This window comes from Carassius gibelio, chromosome B16 (assembly GCF_023724105.1).
Source record: "Carassius gibelio isolate Cgi1373 ecotype wild population from Czech Republic chromosome B16, carGib1.2-hapl.c, whole genome shotgun sequence".
NCBI classification, from domain to species: domain Eukaryota; kingdom Metazoa; phylum Chordata; class Actinopteri; order Cypriniformes; family Cyprinidae; genus Carassius; species Carassius gibelio.
In genome coordinates, this window is record NC_068411.1 from 11,654,875 (window position 1) to 11,679,030 (window position 24,156).

Sequence of the window (24,156 nt, forward strand, 5' to 3'; positions counted from 1 at the left end):
TCCTCATTTACCCCCGCTGTCTCTTGATTTGGATTTGTTTGCTTTGTCAGAACTGTCTTTATGGTTACTGACCTCTTACAGTCTGAATACTCCACTCTCAAACCCAGCTTATGGTTGTACTTCGGAGTCTGACCCTGGTCTACACAGTTGGTTACACCACATGAAGAGTTTCAGAAAACCTTATTATTATTCTTACTTTAACTTTAACATTAGTTGCTGATTGGACTGTTGAGATGTGGGCGTTGCACTCAAAACTGAAACACGAACATGGATGATTTGTTTACAATAAGATTTATACCATGTTTTGAACACTGAGGTTTATTACTGGCACAACAGATGTTCAATATATGTTCAAAAGTAGCATTCGCTTACAAAATGTTAGCCAAGCATTCATACTTGCGTTTGTGTACTTGCATGTTTCTGGCTTTATTAGGTATATGCTTAGAAGTTAGCCAACTAAAGTCAATCTTTGCCATTTAGTTGATGCTTTAATCCAAAGGGAATTTGTTACAAGGACGGTCCTCAGGGAGTCACCAGGGGTTGAATTTGTTTGTTTAAAAGCAGGGTAAACCATTGTGGTGGCCATACAGTATTTATCATAAAAATAAATGGAATCAGCAAGTCAGGAATGCATATATATGGATGAACATAAAAGAGCGCCGGCTACATGGTCTAACAGGCTTATGAAAAGGAGAAAATACAGCAAAGAAGAGAGAAAACGAACAGTTTCGAGACTGAATTGAAGACACTGAATACACAAGATAAAGCAGGTTTTTTTTAGCTGCTGGGTGAAGCTCACACTGCCAGACTAATATGATTATTACACTGCGAACGGCCCCTTTACACATTCCAGACTGCATTCGGTTCCCTTAATGTAATCTCAATATGAAGCAGACTGCTGTGTTTCCTTTGAAATTCCTCTCCGTGCCCCTGAGGCCTGGCTGTGTAATTTCACATAGTCTGCTGCTCTGCTCCAGCCGCAGGAAGATGTGGTGTGTTTTCCTAGTTCAGACTGACACCTATTACACAATGATGCCATAAAGCCACCATCTTTCCTGAAGGAAAACACAGACGGAGCCAACATCTCCTTCGGTTCTCTCTGATCACAAGCACTGAGCGAATTACCTCTGGACACAAAACTAAATCCAGTGTGACCTCAGTGGTCTGCTTCACTTTAATTAACAGACATACAGTACAGTGCTTTAAAATGTACCCATGGGGTTACGTTTAACCTGTGTGTTGCATATTGCAGTCTGTAATAGCTAGTTAGCTGGAAATATATTTAAAGGTTTTTCCCACTTTGATTAACCCTGGGTTAACATCGTTTTTAACCCCCGGGCCACTTTTAACCTTAGGGTTAAGCAATATTTCACACTTTTAATTCTGAATGGGACTTTTTGCTCTGGGTAATGAAGATTTAATCCATGCCCACGGGTCGCCTAGAGTCTTTTTACAGACCACCTGATACATATTGCACACAAAAATGTATTGCAATTGCTGTCCTGTGGCAAAACATGAGGCCAGCTGCAATTTAGAACAAACATGTAATAAACGCATCAGTGAATGGTGAGATATTTTATTATACTACAGAGATTGTTGAGGAAATTAAATGCTATCCCATCCAAACAGGAAAACTCATTTATTCACTAGTCAACTGTTACAGCCTCATTGTGTTTATACTTGCACTCTTGTAAACTTTTCTATCTCAGATGCATTGATTTTAAACATAGATGCAGAATATAGAGTTGTCAGAACCTTAGTTTATAGCATAACTTTAGCTATTCTTTCTGGAGGAGATTATATTTATATTATTAATAAAACTGCTCAAGAAAACAGACTAACTGTATTTATTTGAGCAGAAAACTTACATTTTGCTATGGTTTTATAGCTCAGCTCTGCAATGCAGAGAGAGTGCATACACATGGTTGCCAAGTCAGAAGATTAAGTAAACCACTGTGCAGAAACTGTATCGATTTAAGCAAAAGGTTGTGATTGGGGAATTTAAGCCTTTGACATCTGGCAACCTCCAATATAAAAGCTTGTGGAGGCTTGGAACCAAAGCAAGAAAACACAAATGCCAGTGGCCAAAATGTGCTGATGATCAAGAGATGCAGAAATCGTGATCATGATTAAAATGCAACTGATCGGAAAAGAACTAACACTGAGCTGACCTGAGCTAAATAATTACACTATTCTATTTTATGACTGCTTTACAGAAGAATTTGTCTCCATTAGTCTACGATTTTCCTGTTTACCTCTGTGAAGCTGCTTTGACATTATCTGTGCTGTAAAGCGCTGTAATTCAGGAGAAGGGACTTGACTTGCACGTCTGAAAATGTAATATTTATAAATCGGATATACTTCTGTTCCACCAAAACTCTGAAATGTGACTGATGGGAGACGAGTCGTCATGTTCATGTTGAGGAACACTGACCCAGATGGCATCAAGTATACTCTGACAGTCTGACTATTTTATTTTATTTTTTGCAAGAAAATGCTTATAAACTAAACAAAGCTTAGTTCCCTCAGATGCATTTTTTTTCTCAGCATCTGGGAGAAACAATCAAGGCAAACTCAAATTATAAATAGGAATTTCCACAGATAGACAAGCAGTTAATGCCTGATCTCAGCCTCATAAATATGCAAAGGATGCTAATGCAGTGTTTAGAAACATGTAAAGTCTTTAGTTAAAGTATTAGAATATGTATACAGGCCTTATATACACTTGGTATGAAAAATGGTTGTAATGTTATTCATCTAACTTGCCAAATGTCTCTTTTTCATTTCTTCATTAAATGTCTGCAAGATGATACTAATGCACATTGCATTCAATAGAAACATCTGAGTCATTCACTTTTGCATTGAGTTTAGAAATGAATATGATTGAATCTTACAGAAGAAGAAAAATCTGAAAGACGACAAGAATCAAAATCCAGAGCAAACAGTGGGACACTGTGTAATGACTATTGGTTAATGAGCTGAATGTGTTGAAAGCTACAGATGTTCTTCTGTCTGCTCATGTATGCATAAAAAACTTTAACAACACGCATATAAAATACCAAATTAAAGGAGAAAAACACCTTCAGATGGAAAGGGGAAAAAAAGTATTTTTTATGTTTCTCTGTTTGAGCGAATAAATGATAACTGGCTGAAAGTCTAATGAACATTGAAAAGACAAAAACAGTCAAGTTACTACGTTTAGACCTTATTATATTCAAATTGAACAAAGGCAAACAAGTTATAAACAAAAAAAATACCCCTTGAGAAAAGAGGATCACTTTAGTACACTTTAAAAAGAGTACTCAAATAATATACTTTTGATTTAAAAGAATATACTTGTGTGAACTTAATGTAATGTTTTCCGAAACTTATTTAACATTTATTTATTTAACTTATTAACATTTTAATTGCAATTAAATGAAAATATATTATAGTTAGAATTTATAATAAGTCCAGTTATTACTTTTTTTGACCAAATTAAGTCATTTTATAATTACTTTTAAAATATGATCAAAGTGTATTGCCTAAAATACTAACAACAGTAAGGTAAACTATAATTACACCTTGGGAATGATGAAGTTGCAATTTAGTACATTTTATATATATATATATATATATATATATATATATATATATATATATATATATATATTACTTTAAATGTAATATTGAATAGCACAGTACAGTTTTTATTCATTTAGTAAGTACTTTAAATGTGCTTTAATGTTAGTCAAAACTTGTGTACATCTTTAAAGCACAATAAAGGATTTTTAAAACAGAGTGATTTTAAGTGCTCTTTAAAGTAAAACTTTTAATTTTAATTTACTACAGAATGCACTTTAAAAAAATGCTTTAAGTGGCCTTTTATTTCATTAATATTATGTTATATGAAATAACAGTTTAAAAATATATATACATTTAAGATTCAAAGTACACAAGTGCACATTCAGTACAATTAAACACATTTCTTTTTCACATCATGTCATGAGTAAATGTAAATGTATTTGCCATAAAATTTTGTCTAAAGTCCATTATAAATGAAACCGCAAATAGCTGCTGTGTTTCACGGACTACAAGCTTGCGGTTCACACTACCGTGTCTCTCAGCTCTGACTGACTGGATGATTTGTGGCCAGTGTGCATGTGTCAGGCCTCCAGAGCTCCAGTAATGATCAGGTCTACTGGACAGTGTGAGAACACAGCTGTGGCCGTGATATTAACCTCAACCGACTGAGCTCTCAATGCACAGATGATATAACAGAACGCCTGGCCAGCTGCACAGATTCAAACATACAGACTAAAAACACTCACACTCCACTGCACACACACAACATCCAGCAGGTTGCCATGACTGTCAAAAAGAAGCTGGATGGGAAGTGAGAACCAGGATGAATACTGACCATTCAGACCACAGGCATGTCTGGTATTCCTAAAATGCCTTCTCAAATACAGATAAAATAAGCAAACAGAACCAGAGAAATGAAGGGATGGAGAGAAGGTCTGCAGGGGAAGGAAAGATGGGGTGGGGATGAAAGCAAAGGAAGGAAAGACAAAAAAAGTAAGGATATATATAAAAAAATAAAATAAAAAAGGTCTTGTTTTTCTTTAAAAAAAAAAAAAAAAGGTCAGGGAAGGAGGTTCTTAACCGCTAGAAACCTCCTGGTCAAAATAAGTAATACATCAGCAGTTTTCTTTTGTCTTTTTTTTTTTTTTTTTTTCTAGTAACAAGCATTAAATAAATATCAAAATCAAACAGATAACATAAATAAATAAAAAAATTAAGAAATTAATATCACCTGGTGCTTTTTTTTATTTCATAAGATGTATTTGAAGACATTTATGATCCTACAAAAGATTTCTATTTCAAAGACATGCGATTCATTTGAACATTCTCTTCTTTAAAGAATCCTGAAAAAAAAGGTTTCACGGTTTCCACAGAAATATTAAGCAGGACTTGGATAAGTGTATAAAACGAATCATGTGACACTGAAGGCTGCTGAAAAACCAGCTTCGCCATCACAGGAATAAATCACATTTTAAAAATATAATGAAAAGAAATCTTCTTTTTAATTGCAAATAATATTTCTAAATATCACTGTTTTTACTTTTCGATCAAATAAATAAATGAAAACATATTTTTTTTTAACCTGACTAACCTTTAACTGGTATAGTATGTCTATCTGAATAATAAACATTGAATTTTTGCCTCTAATGCTTTAAAAACGTAATGGAACCTCAATTTTACTCTGTTCTAGACTGCTGAGTTATAATGAAGAAAGGGAAACAATGACGGTTAAACAGCGTGTGAGGTCTACTGCATCTGGAGAACAGGTGAAAACACACACATACTGCCATAAAGACACATATACTGTACAAATACGAGAATGTTCCAGCTATTAACCTGGTCTATACACAGTTTCTTATCAACCTCTCACAGCATATAAATACGATCACGTGATCTGAAGACATTTCGCAAAGGCATCTCGGAATTGAAGAATTCTCTTCTTAATGAACGTAAACTCAATTAAGTGTTAGACTAACCGCTGATCAGTCTATATAAGTCGCAATTAATTTGCAAAACATCATAAACGTCATGTGAAGCACCATCAAGTTCTTGCCTGGCTGTACGTTTTAACGATCGTTGGAAAGCCACGGCATACTGTTCTTTCAGTAACTTAAACCCTCAATCCTCGTTTTTCCCATTTCTCCTCACAGTATGTACCATTGTGTGGGTGCACACCTGGGGCTCATGTGGGCTCTTATTTGACAGTCCTCTGGGGAGCTCAGGTAACCCATTGGGTCATGAAGTGCACACCTGGTTACTCAGACCACTGATTTACAGCACATAAAACACCTGAGCTCCGCATACAGTAAATCAGTTTAAATCTGAGAACCGATCCAGTCACTTAAATCAGACGGATGGCCAAATCTGTACATATTATAAATCACATCAGTCATAAGCTCAGATGTGAGGTCCAAGACAAAAAGAGTGTCCACTTTAAAGAGGATTTTTAAGAAACGTAATTTAGGAAAACACCAAGTTCTTCAGAATGAACTGTTTGGATTCATTATGGTTTCACATGATAATCTTTTTTCTTTATTTGGAAAAGCTTTAATGTCATGTCAATCATCAAGTAAAAAGTAACACCATATTTGCCTTATATGTAAGTGTACAAATGTTAATCATGCATTTTAAAATGCTTGTTGTAAAAAAATGTATGTTTTGCAAATATAATGAATAGATATAATAATATCACACCATATAAGTCACACAGGATGACAATTTACATGCATTGTCAAATTACATACACATGATATGGCAGACATATAATAAGCAGTGAAGCATTTTATTTTTCTAAAAAATCACCATATAACATTTTAATGAAAAAAAAAAAAGATGCACTTGGTGCAACAACACAGCTTGACATCATGCAGTTGATCAGCACCTTCAAAACAAGACAAATCTGAGCTATGAGCCTCTCTCATTTTCAGCAGCATTCCTCCGTCTGTGCTACTGGAGGCCGGCCAAACCAGCTCCCTCTCGAAGGATAACCAGGCTCAAATTTACTGCTTACTTCTAAAAACTGAGCAGACTTTGGTGGAGTCTGTCATGGACTTCTCTCTGTGCTATTCCAAAGAAGCAGTCACAGTCAGTCTCGAGACAAACTTACATGAATCTTGCAGACCGTAAACTGTTTTCCGCATTCCAACTTTTCTAAAAGGGGAAGGTATTATCTCCTAAAAAAGGAAACTTTGGGATAGAAGATCTAGGAGCATACCAGGAAATAACATACAGAAGATTTCTGTGGAGAGCAAACAAAAACATGGGATAAATCATTAGCTTTACTCTAGTCCTTTATAGTCTACACTTAATCGCCTCCAGGGTTTTATGAATATTTATTTATTTTTTATTTTTTTACAGCTAATGGCTCCTGTAAGAAACATTGCTGGTTCTTTGAGTAATACGTAATGGGAATCTCAAAAGAACACCAGAAACGTAAAAATATGGAGGACAAATGTGAAAATTCACGTAAAAGCCAACCTCAAAATATAAACCAAATCAAATGCATGGACCTTTAAAGAGGCTTGTTTCTAAAAATATGCCTTAAAAAATTCCAAACAAGCTTTGCTTTGGCAGATAAAAGTGAAGTGAGGAGGGAAAGAGAGAGAGGGGGTGAGGATGTGAGAGATAGGTAGAGAAGAAAAAAAAAAAGATCAGATCAAGCACTATGATATGATATGTCAGCTTAAACTCTGATCGGCCACATGAAAGCCTCACTATCTCGGGGTATCTTTACGTGGTCATGCCCTCCGTCTGCGGGGAGCTATCAGTTAAATAAGGTTCACCAAAACAAATCTGAAGGCAAAAAAGGGATTGCAAAACATCACAGAGCCCAGAGGTCTATGGCCAAACAATTTTAGACTTAGGGCCCTATTTTAACGATCTAAGCGCATGGTCTAAAGTGCACAGCGCATGTGCACTCAGTGCGTGTCTGTTTTGCTAGTTTAACTACAGGAAAATTGTTGGTTGGTCTAAACAGGTTGTCCCAATTCTCTTAATAAGTAATGGGTGTTATTTGGGCATAATGTGCAATAAACCAATCAGAGTCTCATCTCCCATCCCCTTTATAAGCCAGTTGAGCTCGCACCATGGCTGTTCACTAATTAGATCATGGCGGAATGTAAATTTTCATTTTAACATTTTTTGTGTGCTGCTGCGCGTCCCTGTGTGATTAATAATCAAAGTGTATGCGCGTTGTGCACCGCCTATAGGTGCATATTATTAATGCGCTCTTTAAATAACAAAGAAAAAATATTTCGCCAAACTTTAGACCAGGTTTGAGCAGTCCATTTTCAGTTCTTTAAAATAGCAACACGCCAAAAATGCACATGCCCTGCCTGAACACACCTCTTTTTTAGACCAGCATGCCCTTGGACGCACAAATGGGTGCAAGTGCATTTGCTATTTAAACAACATGGTGCAGGATGGGAGAATGAGAACTACATCATCTGAAACTAGTAAAAACACTTGCGCTGCATTGTGCCGGGTATATGATAGGGCCCTTACTCTGTGGTTCTACCATGTTAAATATTTCCCAAAGTTCCTTCAAAGGTTGAAATTATGTGTGATCAGATTCTCACGATGGATTTGATGTTAAAATGCATCCAGATGTATGAGGCTCGAAATCTTGCTTCTCTCCCTAAAACAAATTTTCTTGACTGCTGACATCAGACTGATAATATTTACCAATAGCCAGACAGCTATTTAGGCATTCCTTTCTGGTATGGAATGACCATTTTTCAGAATCAAATCTACAAAACCTACATTTTTTATTGAATATGCGGTTTTACTTAGAAAAACATAACATAACATGTCATAACATAAGTGAAATGGTGTGCAAATCTTTCATATATTTTCACAGTGTTGCTCATTAAAGATGTTGATGGCAATCTGAAGAAGACATATTTTAATGAATCCTCTGTGCAGATGCAAGATTTCCAAATATAGCTTGAAATATATGATAATGTGCATATGAACATTCCTTAACAGCTGTTATACATTGATGATGCATAATTTGCTATGCAGCGTGTGCATGATCAATAAGCTAAAAAAAAAAAAAAAAAAAAAAAAAATTGGTGTTGTATACCATGTGTGGTCCAACACAGAATGTAATAATAATAAACTATTTATGAGCTAATAATTAAGGATAAATATATTCTAAGAATTTGAGCATAACATTTGTAGAAATTACTTATTACTTACATTTACTATAATTATAAGTGCCATATTATATATATATATGTATATATATATATATATATATATATATATATATATATGTATATATATATATATATATATATATATATATATATATATATATATATATATATATATATATATATATATATATATATATATATATATATATATATATATATATAAATGCCATATAATATGTTTTTGTTTACCTAATATGTCTGTATACTGTGTAAGTTTATTATCTATGTATATATATATATATATATATATATATATATATATATATATATATATATATATATAAAAATACAAACACATGCATGTAAATATTTAAGATTTTTTTTGTTTATATTTTAAATATATTTATATATAATATAAAATATAAGAATATGGATATATAAATGTATAAACATAAATATTTTCAAAATATATAATGTATGTGTGTCTTTTTATATACATAATAAATATAAACAGTATATATATAATGTAAACAAATACTTTTATTTTGGATGTGATTAATCACATTTGATTGGTTTAATTAATTGGAAGGCACACACACACACACACACACACATACACATATATACATATACATATACATATACATATATATATATATATACATATATATATATATATATATATATATATATATATATATATATATATATATATACAGTGTTGTGGGTAACGCGTTACAAAGTAACGCGTTAGAGTACTCTAATTACTTTTTCCCTGAAATGTGTAACTTAACGCGTTAGTTTCGTGCGTAAGTAATCAGTAACTTCGTTATTTTTTTTTTTAAAAGTAATCCGTTATTTTAAGGAAAGGAAAATCCCGACTGCAGCCTGCTTTTTGTCAGACAGTATGCCTAGGTCTACTGTGCCACCTGCGGATGTATCAGTGGAGCCGAAGCTCTGTGATCGTAAAGTCAATGGCTGTGATGCGTCTGTGCCCTGCGCCTGACCCTGTGTGTGTGTGGGGGTTTTTTTTCGAACTCCCGGCAAGATAGCAGAGAGGACAGCGTTTGGTTTATGGAAGTACACACATTATTTTCAATTTGTCAACGAAAAAGAAAAGAACATAATGGTAAAATGCACACTGCGTTGGTGAAAAGCTTCTGTCGACCGCCAAAAATTCTACCTCAAATTTAACGTTTTAATCACTACTTAGTAAATGTAAGAGGACTGTGTTAAAGCGAATTTAGGCTTGTGACTGTGAGTGACACTTTAATAATAATTAGTTCGGCTATTAAGCGATTTGTCATTTGCCTGTGTGGCAATGAAGGATTTAATTCGGTTTGTTATCATTTTTGTTTGACAGGCAGCTGTTAATTTCTGTTAGATCGTTGGCTGGCTGATTGTTCATCATTTCTAAATGGATTTAAATCTGCAAGCCTGTTTAAGGTTGTGTTTACAAGTAAGCATACGTGTACTTTGATAACTGCATTATTTAAAGTTAAAGAAAAATCAGGAGTTTTCTTGTGGTGCTCATAATATACAGTAGCCCAGGCTACCCGGGCTGGGTAGGTGCAAATTTTGATTAATGATATATTCTGTGATAATAAATAAATAAAACGCCATGTGGAATAGCCTATTGCTGACTGTCTTTCCTGTTATTGTTATCCTGCAGTGTTAATTTAGTCGGATGACTGACGTTATTCATTGTCGGGAGTCATGACTTCTAGGTGCATTTAAAGGGGCCGGGGGCTGTGTCTGTCATGTGTGAGCCGCTGCAAACGGCTTTTAATTTTTGGTAACGCATGAGTACTCTAACGCGTTACTTTTATGAATAGGTAACGCTGTATCATAACTGATTACTTTTAATTGATGGTAACGTTGTAACCTAACTAACTACTTTCCAAAGTAACTATACCCAACACTGTATATATATATATATATATATATATTGTGAATTAGAAAACATGTGCACAAGTATATTTTTATGAACTTGAAACTTTCTGCAATAACTTTTAAAAGATGTTTCCATTTATTTGACATTGACACATAATTACACATATGTTTTGATTACATAATTTAATTTATCCCAAAAAGTACACAAAGGGATTCATGCGCAAATAGCTAAATGCCCCATAACCCAGCTGTTCTCACACTTCCTCGGTTTACGGCTTTCGCTGCTAGTAGTCCACAACACAAGCTACTCCCACGGAGAGAGCACAGAAACATCTGCATCTTGTACATAAAACATCTGGTCTGGATGTTTCAGCGTTCTGGACATAAGAAGCACATCCATCTATGGGATTTATGCAGGACTGGGGACTCTCACGTCGACAAATTCCTCCAAATTACCGCAGACAGCGGCCTAATCTGTCTGAGGTATGCAGGCTCTGCTATGTCAACACACTGGCATGCCATGGAGAGAAACACCTATGGAACCATTCATCACCTCAGGACAACATCCTCCCTGTTTTTATCAGATGATCTCAGACAAATACATGCACCTTCAGAAAAAACATTCACCTTCATCATTCACCTTCATCATTCAGGCTGACAGACGTTCCATCGCCTCATTATAGCAGGTACAAGCATAATTCATAAAACCGTATGGCCTTAAAGAACAAATACTTGCACACCTACACAGCACTGATTGACAACGCTCCAGATTTAGAACCGCGAGTGGAACCCACATAAATCTGTGGACAGACATGTACAGGGAGCAAATTTACTCAGTGTTACATTTCTCTTTCGCAAAAAAAGTCTGTACACAGTAAATACAGATGTGTTTCCGAAAGCACACCCACAACAGATGAGAATACCACACGCTTCTGGCAGACACACTGCTTTTTTCAGATGCTAAATTGGTCTTCAGTATGGATAAACAGCTAGCACTTGGACTGCTGGCACATTTCTATAATGCTCTTTTGGCTTGTGCATTAATACACGACTGAATAAGGTTTCAAAATGTGCAATTATCAATTATTAGAGTTTTTATTCTGGTAATCTCATTGCATATATCCACCATATAATTAAACTTAAAAGTGATGTAAATTGAGTCTGGTGTAAACAAAGAGTCTGGTGTAAAATCTGAATGGACCTCTCTGTAAGTTTATCAAGGGTTCTTTAGTAGTTTGCACATTGAGGTTTTACTTTTACGGGTTATTCACACTTTCACACCACTGAGCCCACCACCTCGGCACAAAGTTCCCCCTCTCTCTAACTCTCTGTTTTTTCACTTATCCCTCCCCCGGCTATGTATTCTTTTCACCGTAATGATTGCCTTTTGCAGGATTCACCACAAAAAATGTATAAACAGAGTTAGACAGACAGGCAGAGAGAGAGACAGAGAGAGAGAAAGAGAGAGGGACAGCCAGATAGACAGAAAGACAGACAGAAAGTCAGACAGACAGACAAACAGAAAGTCAGACAGACAGACAGACAGACAGAAAGTCAGACAGTCAGTCAGACAGACAGACAGATAGTCAGACAGACAGAAAGTCAGACAGACAGACAGACAGACAGAAAGTCAGACAGACAGACAGTCAGACAGAAAGTCAGACAGACAGACAGACAAACAGACAGTCAGACAGACAGACAGACAGACAGAAAGTCAGACAGACAGACAGAAAGTCAGACGGACAGACAGACAGAAAGTCAGACAGACAGACAGACAGACAGACAGACAGAAAGTCAGACAGACAGACAGAAAGTCAGACAGACAGACAGACAGACAGACAGACAGAAAGTCAGACAGACAGACAGACAGAAAGTCAGACAGACAGACAAACAGAAAGTCAGACAGACAGACAGACAGAAAGTCAGACAGACAGACAGACAGACAAACAGAAGGTCAGACAGACAGACAGAAAGTCAGACAGACAGACAGACAGACAGACAGAAAGTCACACAGACAAACAGAAAGTCAGACAGACAGACAGACAGAAAGTCAGACAGACAGACAGACAGACAGACAGACAGAAAGTCAGACAGACAGACAGACAGACAAACAGAAGGTCAGACAGACAGACAGAAAGTCAGACAGACAGACAGACAGACAGACAGACAGACAGAAAGTCAGACAGACAAACAGAAAGTCAGACAGACAGACAGACAGAAAGTCAGACAGACAGACAGACAGACAGAAAGTCAGACAGACAGATAGATGCAATCCAATTAAAAACTCACAAAAACTCACTCAAAAATATTCAATTTGCTGAGCTAATTGAGGAGATCAGAAATTCAGATTAAATTTACATTAGATTCCATTCTGTTACAGTTACCACACACACACACACACGTTGGTACATGTGGTTTATGGGGACTCTCCATAGGCATAATGGGTTTTATTCTGTGCAAACTGTATTTTCTATTGCCCTACCCCAACCCTACACCTAAACCTAACCCTCACAGGAAACGTTGTGCATTTTTGGATTTTCAAAATAACTAATTCTGTATGATTTATAAGCATTTTGAATTACAGGGATACTAAAAATGTCCTCATAAACCACCTCCTCATTGTAATACCTGTGTCATACCCATGTCATTATACAAATTTGTGTCCTCATTAACCACATAAACAAGCTCACACACACACAAGGATTGACTGTATATGCTGTCAGCAAACAGATATTGTTCCCACACTCTCTTTACTAGAAGTGCACACAGGTGTTCTGTGTGGGAGTCTGTTTACGTCCATGAATGAGGCGTCAGCACAGTCATCATACGTCTGTCGTAACACGTTGTCTGGGCAATGGATACAGTTCATGTTTGGTTACATCATGTTACGATGACATTATTTTGCAGAACAGCACAACAAGAAAGGGCACTCACATAATCTGTTATCAGCACTTAGTCACTCATGCCGGAGCTCTTTGCCCAGAGGCAGCTGAATTTGTGTACTTTTGTTTCTTTTATTTTTTAAATGTTAATTGGTGTAATTGAGCAGTTATGCCGTTACATTTTGGCTGTTTCCAAGTCAGACCCGACTGTTTGAGGACTTGAGACTTCATACTCACTGTTCAGGAAATGAAACCTTAAAAAAAAAAGGTCAAAATGGAATGAAATGAAAAGAAACAAGGAATGAAAGCCAGCGAGGAGCCACTTTCTATCGTTTTCATATTAATTTCATCACCTCTAAGAATCACTGAATGACCTATTAACCTTTTAACTTCTCATTTCAATGATAACATATTGAAGCAAAGCATCAAGCTTTCCTTCTATATAATTCAGAAATACGATATCACCTTTAGAATCGGATTGGATAATGCTTAAATATGGATGAGCATCAGCATGACCACTGATAAAACTGTGGATGTGGTGCAACTTGTTGGAATCACAGTCAAAATAAAGAGTTTGTAAAACCATTGCTAAGGTCAAAAAAATTAAAGAGAGATAACTTATTTTAGGATGTACTGAAAACCTGAAGGCAGCTGCTTCAATCACACAACAAATAATAAAAATAAAAAATAAACACAAAATAAATAAAAAAAAACAAGGTAACAGCACGACCAAAGGCTTTTAACAACTTCCAAATGTCTTCCTGTAAAATGACACTGCGGTGACTTGATTTTATTGCTTTTTTGTGATAGGCGTCATCACAGTTGAGAGCTGAAGGTAATTAACACATACAGATCTGTGTCCTGAAGCAACCTGCAAATTGCTGGACAACACTTCGAAAGCAGAGTTGCAATTGGGAATCGATTCACTGTGTTGCTTTGCAGTTTAGTTCGCACAAAGAATAGTGAGTCCTGCGGATAAGAACAAACTCTGACAAGGAAGAATTTCAATTCTCCCACAGTACTCTTCAATGGTTCAGAGCTCTGAAACGGTTTACTCACGTATTTATCTGAAATTCATTTGTGACCCTACAATGGTTTTCGATTTCAGAAGAGGAAGAAGTCGACTCATCTGAATTTTTAGAGCGTAAAACTGGCTGAGAAACCTTCTGGTTCTCTCAGGAGATCAGGTGTCGACTAAAATTCGTCTCAGGTGGACCAATGAATATGAGCTCAGGAAGACCAATACATTTATAAAGTCACATGAAACTTCAAGTGAACCTTCTGAGATGGAAATGCAATTGTTATCAAAGTTAAGTGTACTGTAACTTTCTCAGGAATCTCTTCAGAACATTTCCCAGACGTTGGGACATCCCTGTAAAATGGTGAGCATCATCACTCTAATATCATACACATCGCGTTATGATCATGTTGGGCTTTACAGCTCTTTCTGTACTAAAATATGCATATTAATAGTGATTTAAATACGGATAATATAAATTATGCAACATTTATGACCATCATAACAATGTGTTTATGATATGCCGTGTAAAGAAAGAATGTAACCTACACAATCAACAAAACTAACAGGAAGGACTCTGAATAAACTCACCTTGTCGCTGGAGAAGCAGATAGCTGCTGAAAGTGTCAGGAATATCCAAATGTTCCTCATTATTCCTCTTAAGAAGTCTTTTGCAAAGAAATGGTAGGATGGCACTCGTCTGCGCTCCTGAAACCAGCTTCAGCTGAAACACACGCGCAAGATCCTTTTGAAGAGATATTTGGCTCCACCTGATCCAACTTCTCTTTTGTGTTTCCAAAAGGGAACTGATGAGAGTCTTGACGCGATGTTAAAGTCTCGGGTCCATGTGAGGCAGACCGGCTTTGCTCCGAGAGAGGATGAGAGTGAGAGAGAGAGAGAGAGAGAGAGAGAGAAGAATTTCTTGCGTCACAGTTGACGAATACTTGGACCAGTAAGAGGTTTTGTCTCAAGACCTAGTAAACTGTCAACATGAGCATCATTTTGTCGGAATTGTCGGTCAAAATGTTGTCTGTGTATGAAGCTTACTTGGCTTCAGCCAAATGAAGAACGTCAGCGTTGTTAAATTAGCTGTTTGGCGCGTGGTAGCTCGTCCGACGCAGCTGTTTTTTTCTGGTCCAGGAAAAAACAGTTTCAAACTGGTATGACAAGTGGTTACTACTTTGTTGTTGATCTAGGAGGGTCTACCACTTTAGACCAAGTGGTTCTAGACGTTTTTGAATCCAGGAATCCCTTTGTCCGACTCCGAGACAATATTCGAACGACTTTTTGTTCACTAACAGTGTTGGGTATAGTTACTTTGGAAAGTAGTTAGTTAGGTTACAACGTTACCATCAATTAAAAGTAATCAGTTATGATACAGCGTTACCTATTCATAAAAGTAACGCGTTAGAGTACTCATGCGTTACCAAAAATTAAAAGCCGTTTGCAGCAGCTCACACATGACAGACATAGCCCCCGGCCCCTTTAAATGCACCTACAAGTCGTGACTCCCGACAATGAATAACGTCAGTCATCCGACTAAATTAACACTGCAGGATAACAATAACAGGAAAGACAGTCAACAATAGGCTATTCCACATTGCGTTTTATTTATTTATTATCACAGAACATATTATTAATCAAAATTCGCACCTACCCAGCCCGGGTAGCCTAGGCTACTGTATATTATGAGCACCACAAGATAACTCCTGATTTTTCTTTAACTTTAAATAATGCAGTTATCAAAGTACAAGTATGCTTACTTGTAAACACAACCTTAAACAGGCTTGCAGATTTAAATCCATTTAGAAATGATGAACAACCAGCCAGCCAACGATCTAACAGAAATTAACATCTGCCTGTGAAACAAAAATGATAACAAACCGAATTAAATCCTTCACTGCCACACAGGCAAATGACAAATCGCTTAATAGCCGAACTAATTATTATTAAAGTGTCACTCACAGAGTGTGCATTTTACCGTTATGTTCTTTTCTTTTTCGTTGACAAATTGAAAATAATGTGCGTACTTCCATAAACTAAACGCTGTCCTCTCTGCCATCTAGGCGGGAGTTCGAAAAAAAAAAAAAACCCCACACACACACACAGGGTCAGGCGCAGGGTACAGACGTATCACAGCCATTGACTTTACGATCACAGAGCTTCGGCTCCGCTGATACATCCACAGGTGGCACATTAGACCTAGGACTACTGTCTGACAAAAAGCAGGCTGCAGTCGGGATTTTCCTTTCCTTAAAATAACGGATTACTTTTTTTTAAAAATAACGAAGTTACTGATTACTTACGCACGAAACTAACGCGTTAAGTTACACATTTCAGGAAAAAGTAATTAGAGTACTCTAACGCGTTACTTTGTAACGCGTTACCCACAACACTGTTCACTAAGCTCATGTACCTCTGGTATCTATCTATATACTTCTGTTGTAATTATATATATATATATATATATATCCTGAAACCAGCTTCAGCTGAAACACAAGCAAGATCCTTTTGAAGATATATATATAAATGTCCGTTTAATGTGTTTATTTAGAATTATTTAGAAGTTGAATCATTTTCATTCACAAATTATAAACTCTCGACCACTATTTTACATAGACATGTAAATCAAAATTCCAGTTGCAAATCCATTCAGGCAGAGCTAAAATTTGAATACAATGTACAGTTTATCATAGTTGCTTTAGTTTTATTTTGTAGCAACTGTTGCTAAAATAACCTATCAGCCACCACTGCCCATCAACAGAAAAACTAAATGGCAAAGGATTGGAAATCTTTTTGTATTGTTTGAATGTTATCCCATATTAGTCATGTCCCTACAGTAGTAACACCAACAGTCCTATGTTGTTTCAGCTCAGAATATGGTTGATTACTTATTGTCGTTTCTATTCCAATGTAATCACTTTAAAACACGTTTCATTTTTTTTTTCTGTAGACTTTATTATTTTTGGAATGCTAAAACATGTTTCATTAGTAAGATGATGTTCTTAATGTTGTCTTCTAGGTTATACAACCTATCTGTGTGAATATTGTGCGGAATAAAAATAAACAGTGGAAGGAACTGTTGTAGTGGGATTTTATCGCCCCCTGCTGTTCTATACTGATATAAGCACTTTACATAATGCATTGCACACTTCATTTAAAGAGCACTTTTCATGCAAATAAGAGATTCCAAGTATTTTAATAACAACTCAGTTTGAATAATGTATACACAAGTGCATTAGTACTCAAAAACATCAAATGTTTTATTTTAGATGCCTAAAATAAAGAGCTCACAACAAATTAATGTTTTATCAAAGTTATATATTCATAAACAGGGTTTTAAGGGTAACCAGGGAAACTGAGTTAGTGGCAGATAATTTTGTCTTTAGTCAATAAAAGGTATTTTTATGTATTTCACTATGTCAATGATATTTACAATAAATACAGAGATTGTTCCAAAACCTCAAGACAAATATCACATAGCAAAATAAAAACTGTCTACATGATACACCTGAATAGATAAATGTCACTTTAAATTAGACTGAGGTGAGTGCCACATGTTACTGAAATATACATTATGCATAAAAGATATGGAGAAGGAGGGGGGGGGGGATATTGAAAAAGCAGCAGTCACACTATCATCTAACTCCAGGTTTAATGTCTGTAGCTTTTAAAGTGCCAATTTGGTTTTTCTTCCAAACAGGGGGAATCTGTGAAATGAAAAAAGAAAAAATATTAAAGTTACAATCATCACTATAATGGTAAACATGGAGGGGTGTTATGAATGTTACGTACAGGAGGTGGAGAGCTGGGTTCTAAATGCCGTCCCAGAAAAGAGAGAAGTCTTCTCCAGATGAGTCCACTGCCCAGGAACATGAACCCTGTCACTAACCAAAACACACGTGGGTCCTACACACACACACACACACACAAATCAATGTGGGTCAATAAACAACATGTACTCAAACAGACTGATAACAGTGTACACAATGCTGGCAAACTGGAACACCGTGATAAAACAGTAAACTGTAGTAAAATGGTACCAACCTCTTCAAAAGAAGATTCTAAATTCATTCCAAAAGCCACACCCATCAGACCAAATAAAGAGAGCGAGAAGGTTCCCATGGTGAGCTGGAGGTTCAGTCGCATCATGACATTACGGTGGCTAAAGACAATTTAAGGCAACACAACACTTGTGAATAGAGTGATATTTTAACTTAACAATTAGTTTTCAATAATAGTTATCTTTATATTTCTCAAGTTAATTAATCACAGTACATTAAAGGGATAGTTCATCCAAATATGAAAATTCTGTCATTAATTACTCTCCCTCATGTCGTTCCAAATCCATAAGACCTGTAAGAAATCTGAGAGCTCTGTGACCCTGCATAGACTGCAACGCAACTGAAATGTTCCTAGACCCAGAAACCTAGTAAGGACATCGGTAAAACAGCCCATGTGACAACAGGGTCACAGAGCTCTCAGATTGAATCAAAAACATCTTAGGACCCGATTACACTAGTGCAGTTTTTTATGTAAAACAGTGTTTTAAAATGAAAACGATCCTCGTCTACACTGGCGTTTTCATTGAAAACGCATGTCACATGACCATTCATGAAGGTACAACCATAGATATGTATAGGTAGATTCCCTGTTCCTTATATCTATGGGTACAACAATGATCGTGAAGTTATTAACACGGTCATAAAGGATACACAGAGAGAATGTGGGCAGCCACACCATCTTTTTTTAAAAGTGTCTGTTTACAATAAAAACACAACCCCGGAGGTTTCAAACTAAAACGAGTCTGCTGCGTTTTCAAAAGTCTCCGTTTTCAAGGGTTCGAAAACATTGGAGTAGTGTAAATGACAGTCGAAAATGCACTAGTGTAAACAGGGCCTTAATTCGTTTTTTGAAGTTAAGTGAAGGTGTTATGGGTTTGGAACGACATGAGGATGAGTAATTAATGACAATATTTACATTTTTCTTCACAAGTTTTCTGAAATGCCATGTTTAAATATGCAAACATTAAATTAAGTATGCACAAATAAAAATGCCCTAATTTTGAGAAATTTCCAGAGCAAAAATCTGAACATTGGATAAAACCTTAAAAAATTTGTTTTTCCATTTTGTAAACTTTAAAGGTGCACTAAGCCATTTTTTAAAAATGCTTTTGACCGCAATGTCGGACCATGTCCCAAAACACACTTGCAACCAATCAGCAGTAAGGGGCGTGTCTTGTAATGAAAGCGAGAAGAGAGTGATCAACTTGAGTGTACAGGATGGATATTAGCAGATCGACTATAGATAGATAAAACTGGAAGATAAATGCTAAAAAAAAATATATATATATATATATTTGAGGAACAAGAAATGAATATTAAAAAGAAGGGTTACGATCAGGCTAGAGGTCAGGCACCTTTAATATTAATGGCTTTCACAGACTAGGTTTAGGCTATCTCTTTTAATCACTTCACCAGCAAAAAATAAATAAATTAAAAATAATTTTCACCATGTTCTTAAGAGTAAAATATTACATAAGGCAAATTATATTTGAACAAACCTCTCTAAAACCTTCAGAATATAGATAGGAATAAAATTGTTAAGTCTGAGGTAAGTAAGGGCTACAAAAGTGGAGATTTCTGGCTCAGCGCGAGATAAAAACTAATTTGAATAAAATGGTCTTTAAAGATATGCATTGTAACTGAAATCAAGGCACAAATACATAAAGTGTAATAAATAACACTTAAATTTGTATTTTTATGTCTAAAATAAGACAAGTAGAAATTGCCCCGAGATCTCAAAACTGACGAGCACATGAAAAAGCAATGGTTTTGCCCGAAATGCCTTAAAACCAGACTGTAAATAACAGATGAAATTAAAAAGTGACACTGATCACTTCTTAATTAACTGGATTCTTAATTAAACTTTTTACTTTTTTTTTTTTTTTAATGAAAAACAAACAGTTGCCTTAGTGCAGTTAAAAGCATTATGTACATTACCTATCCAGATTAATGAAGATGACGCTTTCAGAGTCATCGATGAGGTCTTTCAGCTCTCGGGCTTTGTTTCCCAGCTCCTCTGCTTGCATGAAGTAATTCTCCAGCAGCAGTTCCATCTCTTCAGCGTGATCTATACCCAGACTGCTCTCCTCACTGGCCCCATGTGAACAGAAACACATAGAAAAACAGACATTTAACAGAGATAACAGATCCACACAACAATGAGCAGATATTTACACCGACATCAAGAATATTTGTTCATATAAATATATAAATGTGTTGCATTTAGAAACGTAATGGCTGTGAGGTTGGATTCTGTGATGTGACACCTACAACACTTGTGGATCACTCCATTTGGTGAGACAGAGTTCATCTATCAGTTCATCCTCATCCAGGATCTTCAGCAGACTGTCTTTAAACACTCTAATGTCTGTCTCCAGCTCTGAGAGGCTGCAGGGAGAGAGAATAATTTTACTCTCAAAAATGTTTATATATATATATATATATATATATATATATATATATATATTAGATCAAAGCTCTGCAATTTCTGTGATTACCTCTGTTTATTGGTTTATTTAATTTCTAGACTGACTAGTCGACTGAGACATACTCTATAATTAACACAAATGATCAAAGACAGACTTCATGGCAAATACACTATAATGCAGTATAATGGGAGCATTGCTCACAGTAGGCAATTTGTAATCATACAGTACTTGAAACATATTGTTAACTGCAATTTCTGGCAACTGCAATTAGGCTATTCTCCTTCAAAGCACAACCATAAAAAATATTACTACTACAAAGAAGAAAAAAAATGAATAAACACATTAATAAAAAAATGAATCAGCTGTAGAAGGCAGAGTCAACCAACCTGACTCATCCATAAGAAAAACACAACAAAATCGTTGAATAACTCTAGATAAGCTTCATACAGCAGTTATCCTTCATTGAGATTAGCTAATAAGAAAGTTAGGTTCTTAATGGTGTAGTTAAATGCTTCTTGCATTTGGAAACAATACGGCTGTGGAAAGACTTTTCCTCCAGTTTTTTAATGAAGTTAATGAACTCACCTCTTGCTATTAAGCAGGAGCATATGGAGTTTGCTGCGGTCCGCAGAGAGGAGCTTTGGGTCGACCAACGATTCCAAACAATCCAGAACCTGAGGCTGAACTTCACTCAGTCGCATCTGCAGCACATTCACCTGCACCAGAACATATGCAACAACACATGCTTGCACATAAAAACATGGAAAAATAAATGACGGAGACGCAGAGAGTGAGAACAAAAACATGGACAAAAATCAGACTGTGGTATGAAATAACAATTCCACACAATCCACTATGATCCCCATATGTCAGCAACTCAAAGTAATAAATGTGTTTACGATGCTTTTAAAGCTGCTTTAATTTTAAAAACAGTAATGTGGTGAAATATTATTTTAATCCTCCTTTTTTAAATATATTTATTCCTGTGATGCCAAAATGTAATTTTCAGCGTACATTTATTATGCATATATAAATACACAAAAATACAGTCCATATTTTATAAAAAAAATATTTACATGTATTTATTTATATTCATATAATTTATATTATAAATTAATATTTAATATACAAACTTTTTTCTGAAATGCAAGCATGTGTGTATTTATACATAAATAATACATATACACAGTTCACACACTGTAAACAAAAACCTTTATTTTGGATGCGATTAATCGTTTGACAGCACTAGTAATTTATTAGCAATCATTATGCATTCTATAATTGTTCAGTGCTCACCCTGTGCTGCAGAATGGCTTCCAGAGCTCTGAACTCAAAGGGCAATGAGTAAGTAGCCAAATTTCCATCACCCGCCAGCTGTGGCCCAAGTTCTAACACCAGCCATTTCTCCAGACCCAGACCACGGAAATCCAGCACCAGTAAACACTTGGGTGTCACCACAGCCTTGAGGGACTAAACGAAAAAATAAATCAATAAATAAACTCACAAATCTTTAATAGGAAAATGCATTCAGCTTTCAAATGCAAATGAGTATTAAGTACAACACCAAGATGAACTATGTTTATGAAACAATCTAGAACGTGTCCATACCTCCATGCGTATGATGATAGCATTGTTCCTCGCTGTAATACTTGTTAGGTGCTGGAACCTCAGATCTCTCGCCTGCAAACCAAGCTCCTGATACAACTCGGTCTTCTTCTTTTCTAAAATATATATATAAATAAATAATACAATAAAAAAGACAAAGATCAGTCCATAAAAATCCAACAAAGTAAACTAAATAATTAAATAATTAAATACATTGTCCTAATAAACAAAATTAGGATTTTTTTTTTCTCTCTCTGTTGTCAAATCTTACCAAAACAGATTTTTAAGCAACATTTTTGGTAGAAGTGTTGGTACATTTTGTAGTTTTTTTGTAGTGAATATAATATTTTCCATGCTGAATATAAAAGATCACAACTCTATTATCTTCTTTCTGTGTGTGTGTAAGACGACCACATCTTTCTGTGATGGCTTTAAATTTGAGTCAAGAAATTATACTTATTTTTAAGGAATTAAAACAGTAGGATATGAAAACCAGTCAACTCACCAAATGAGGTCACATTGCCATCAGGCTCAAATTTCATCTGTTGAATGAGAACGAGATTTAGTAAAGGTGACACAGTGACTTTATTGCAGACACAAACTGTGTATTTTGTAAACAAAAAGTTGCACAAGATGTAAGTGTTGGTCTTACCACCACAAACACTGGAGCAACACTAGACAGGGCTGCTTGGGATGCATCTGTGCCTCTCTGGCGACAGGAGAGGTCTGGAAACAGAAACAGATGTGTTATTCATGTTGTTTGAGCAGCCCAGCCATTAACTCCCACAGAGCAACACCTACAGAGTCCCTGAGCTCTCAGCAGCACTGAGCTGTGATGTGATCCTCCACATGTTGAAGCAAGAGGGCGTCTGAAAGGTGATCTTGAGCTCGTCGCACTTCTCCATGTCCAGCATCTCATCGACGCTTTCCTGAGACTCTCTCGACAGACAAACCTCAAACATGGCTCCATACTTCAAAACACTCGAGTTAAAAGTCCATTTTAGCTCCAGGACACCTCGGTGAGGTTACTGTGCTCACTCAACCTGCATAAACACTTACTTTGGTCGCGCAAAAACCGAGTGAAAACCCGTTTATGTTCCTAGTTAAAGCAAAGCACATACCACAACTCAGAGATAATGAACACGTCCGGGTTTGATGTCTTTATCGTTAGCAGTCCTGCTAACTCACACACGCACGTTTAACTCTTCGCTCGTTATGTCTTCGGGATACGAGCACGTATGATAGATGCAGTGATAACATACTCAACGCGAGCCAGCGTGTTGCTGACTTTAACGACAGCGGCTGAACGGCATGTTTTCGGAAACGGTTGATGACGTGAGGCACGCATCCAGCACGCGCTCGCTGTCTCTCCAATGGTTGGCTGTGACGTCACTGAGCTTGCTTGACGCTGCACGCTTTATCAAATTGACTTGGAAATGAACGCAAAAACATTGATACCCTTTTTCAAAATCGCCGTCATTCATGAATTATTTAAATAATTAATTATTATGCTGAGGAAATTAATCCATACCCATAACCATG

At 36.1% G+C, this 24,156-nt stretch overlaps 2 protein-coding genes across 2 annotated transcripts in view; both read right to left on the bottom strand.

The window, feature by feature from the left end:
- Window positions 1-15,398, bottom strand: part of LOC127974468 (syndecan-2-B) — a 28,252-nt gene extending 12,854 nt beyond the window's left edge. Inside the window, exon 1 of the mRNA XM_052577777.1 lies at window positions 15,108-15,398. Within this exon, the coding sequence (XP_052433737.1) occupies window positions 15,108-15,167 (60 nt within the window). The 5' untranslated portion in view covers window positions 15,168-15,398. The remainder of the gene's footprint in view (window positions 1-15,107) is intronic.
- A 2,298-nt stretch (window positions 15,399-17,696) lies between these two features.
- On the bottom strand, window positions 17,697-23,977 carry mrs2 (magnesium transporter MRS2). Its single transcript, XM_052577773.1, has 11 exons — window positions 23,416-23,977; window positions 23,267-23,340; window positions 23,120-23,156; window positions 22,618-22,730; window positions 22,306-22,479; window positions 21,595-21,725; window positions 20,852-20,968; window positions 20,519-20,671; window positions 18,564-18,681; window positions 18,312-18,425; window positions 17,697-18,226 (listed from the first exon to the last, which is right to left on the bottom strand). Exons 1-11 carry the CDS (start codon window positions 23,582-23,584, stop codon window positions 18,155-18,157), a joined length of 1,272 nt encoding a protein of 423 aa, XP_052433733.1. The 5' UTR covers window positions 23,585-23,977; the 3' UTR covers window positions 17,697-18,154.
- Between the last annotated feature and the right edge of the window lie 179 nt (window positions 23,978-24,156).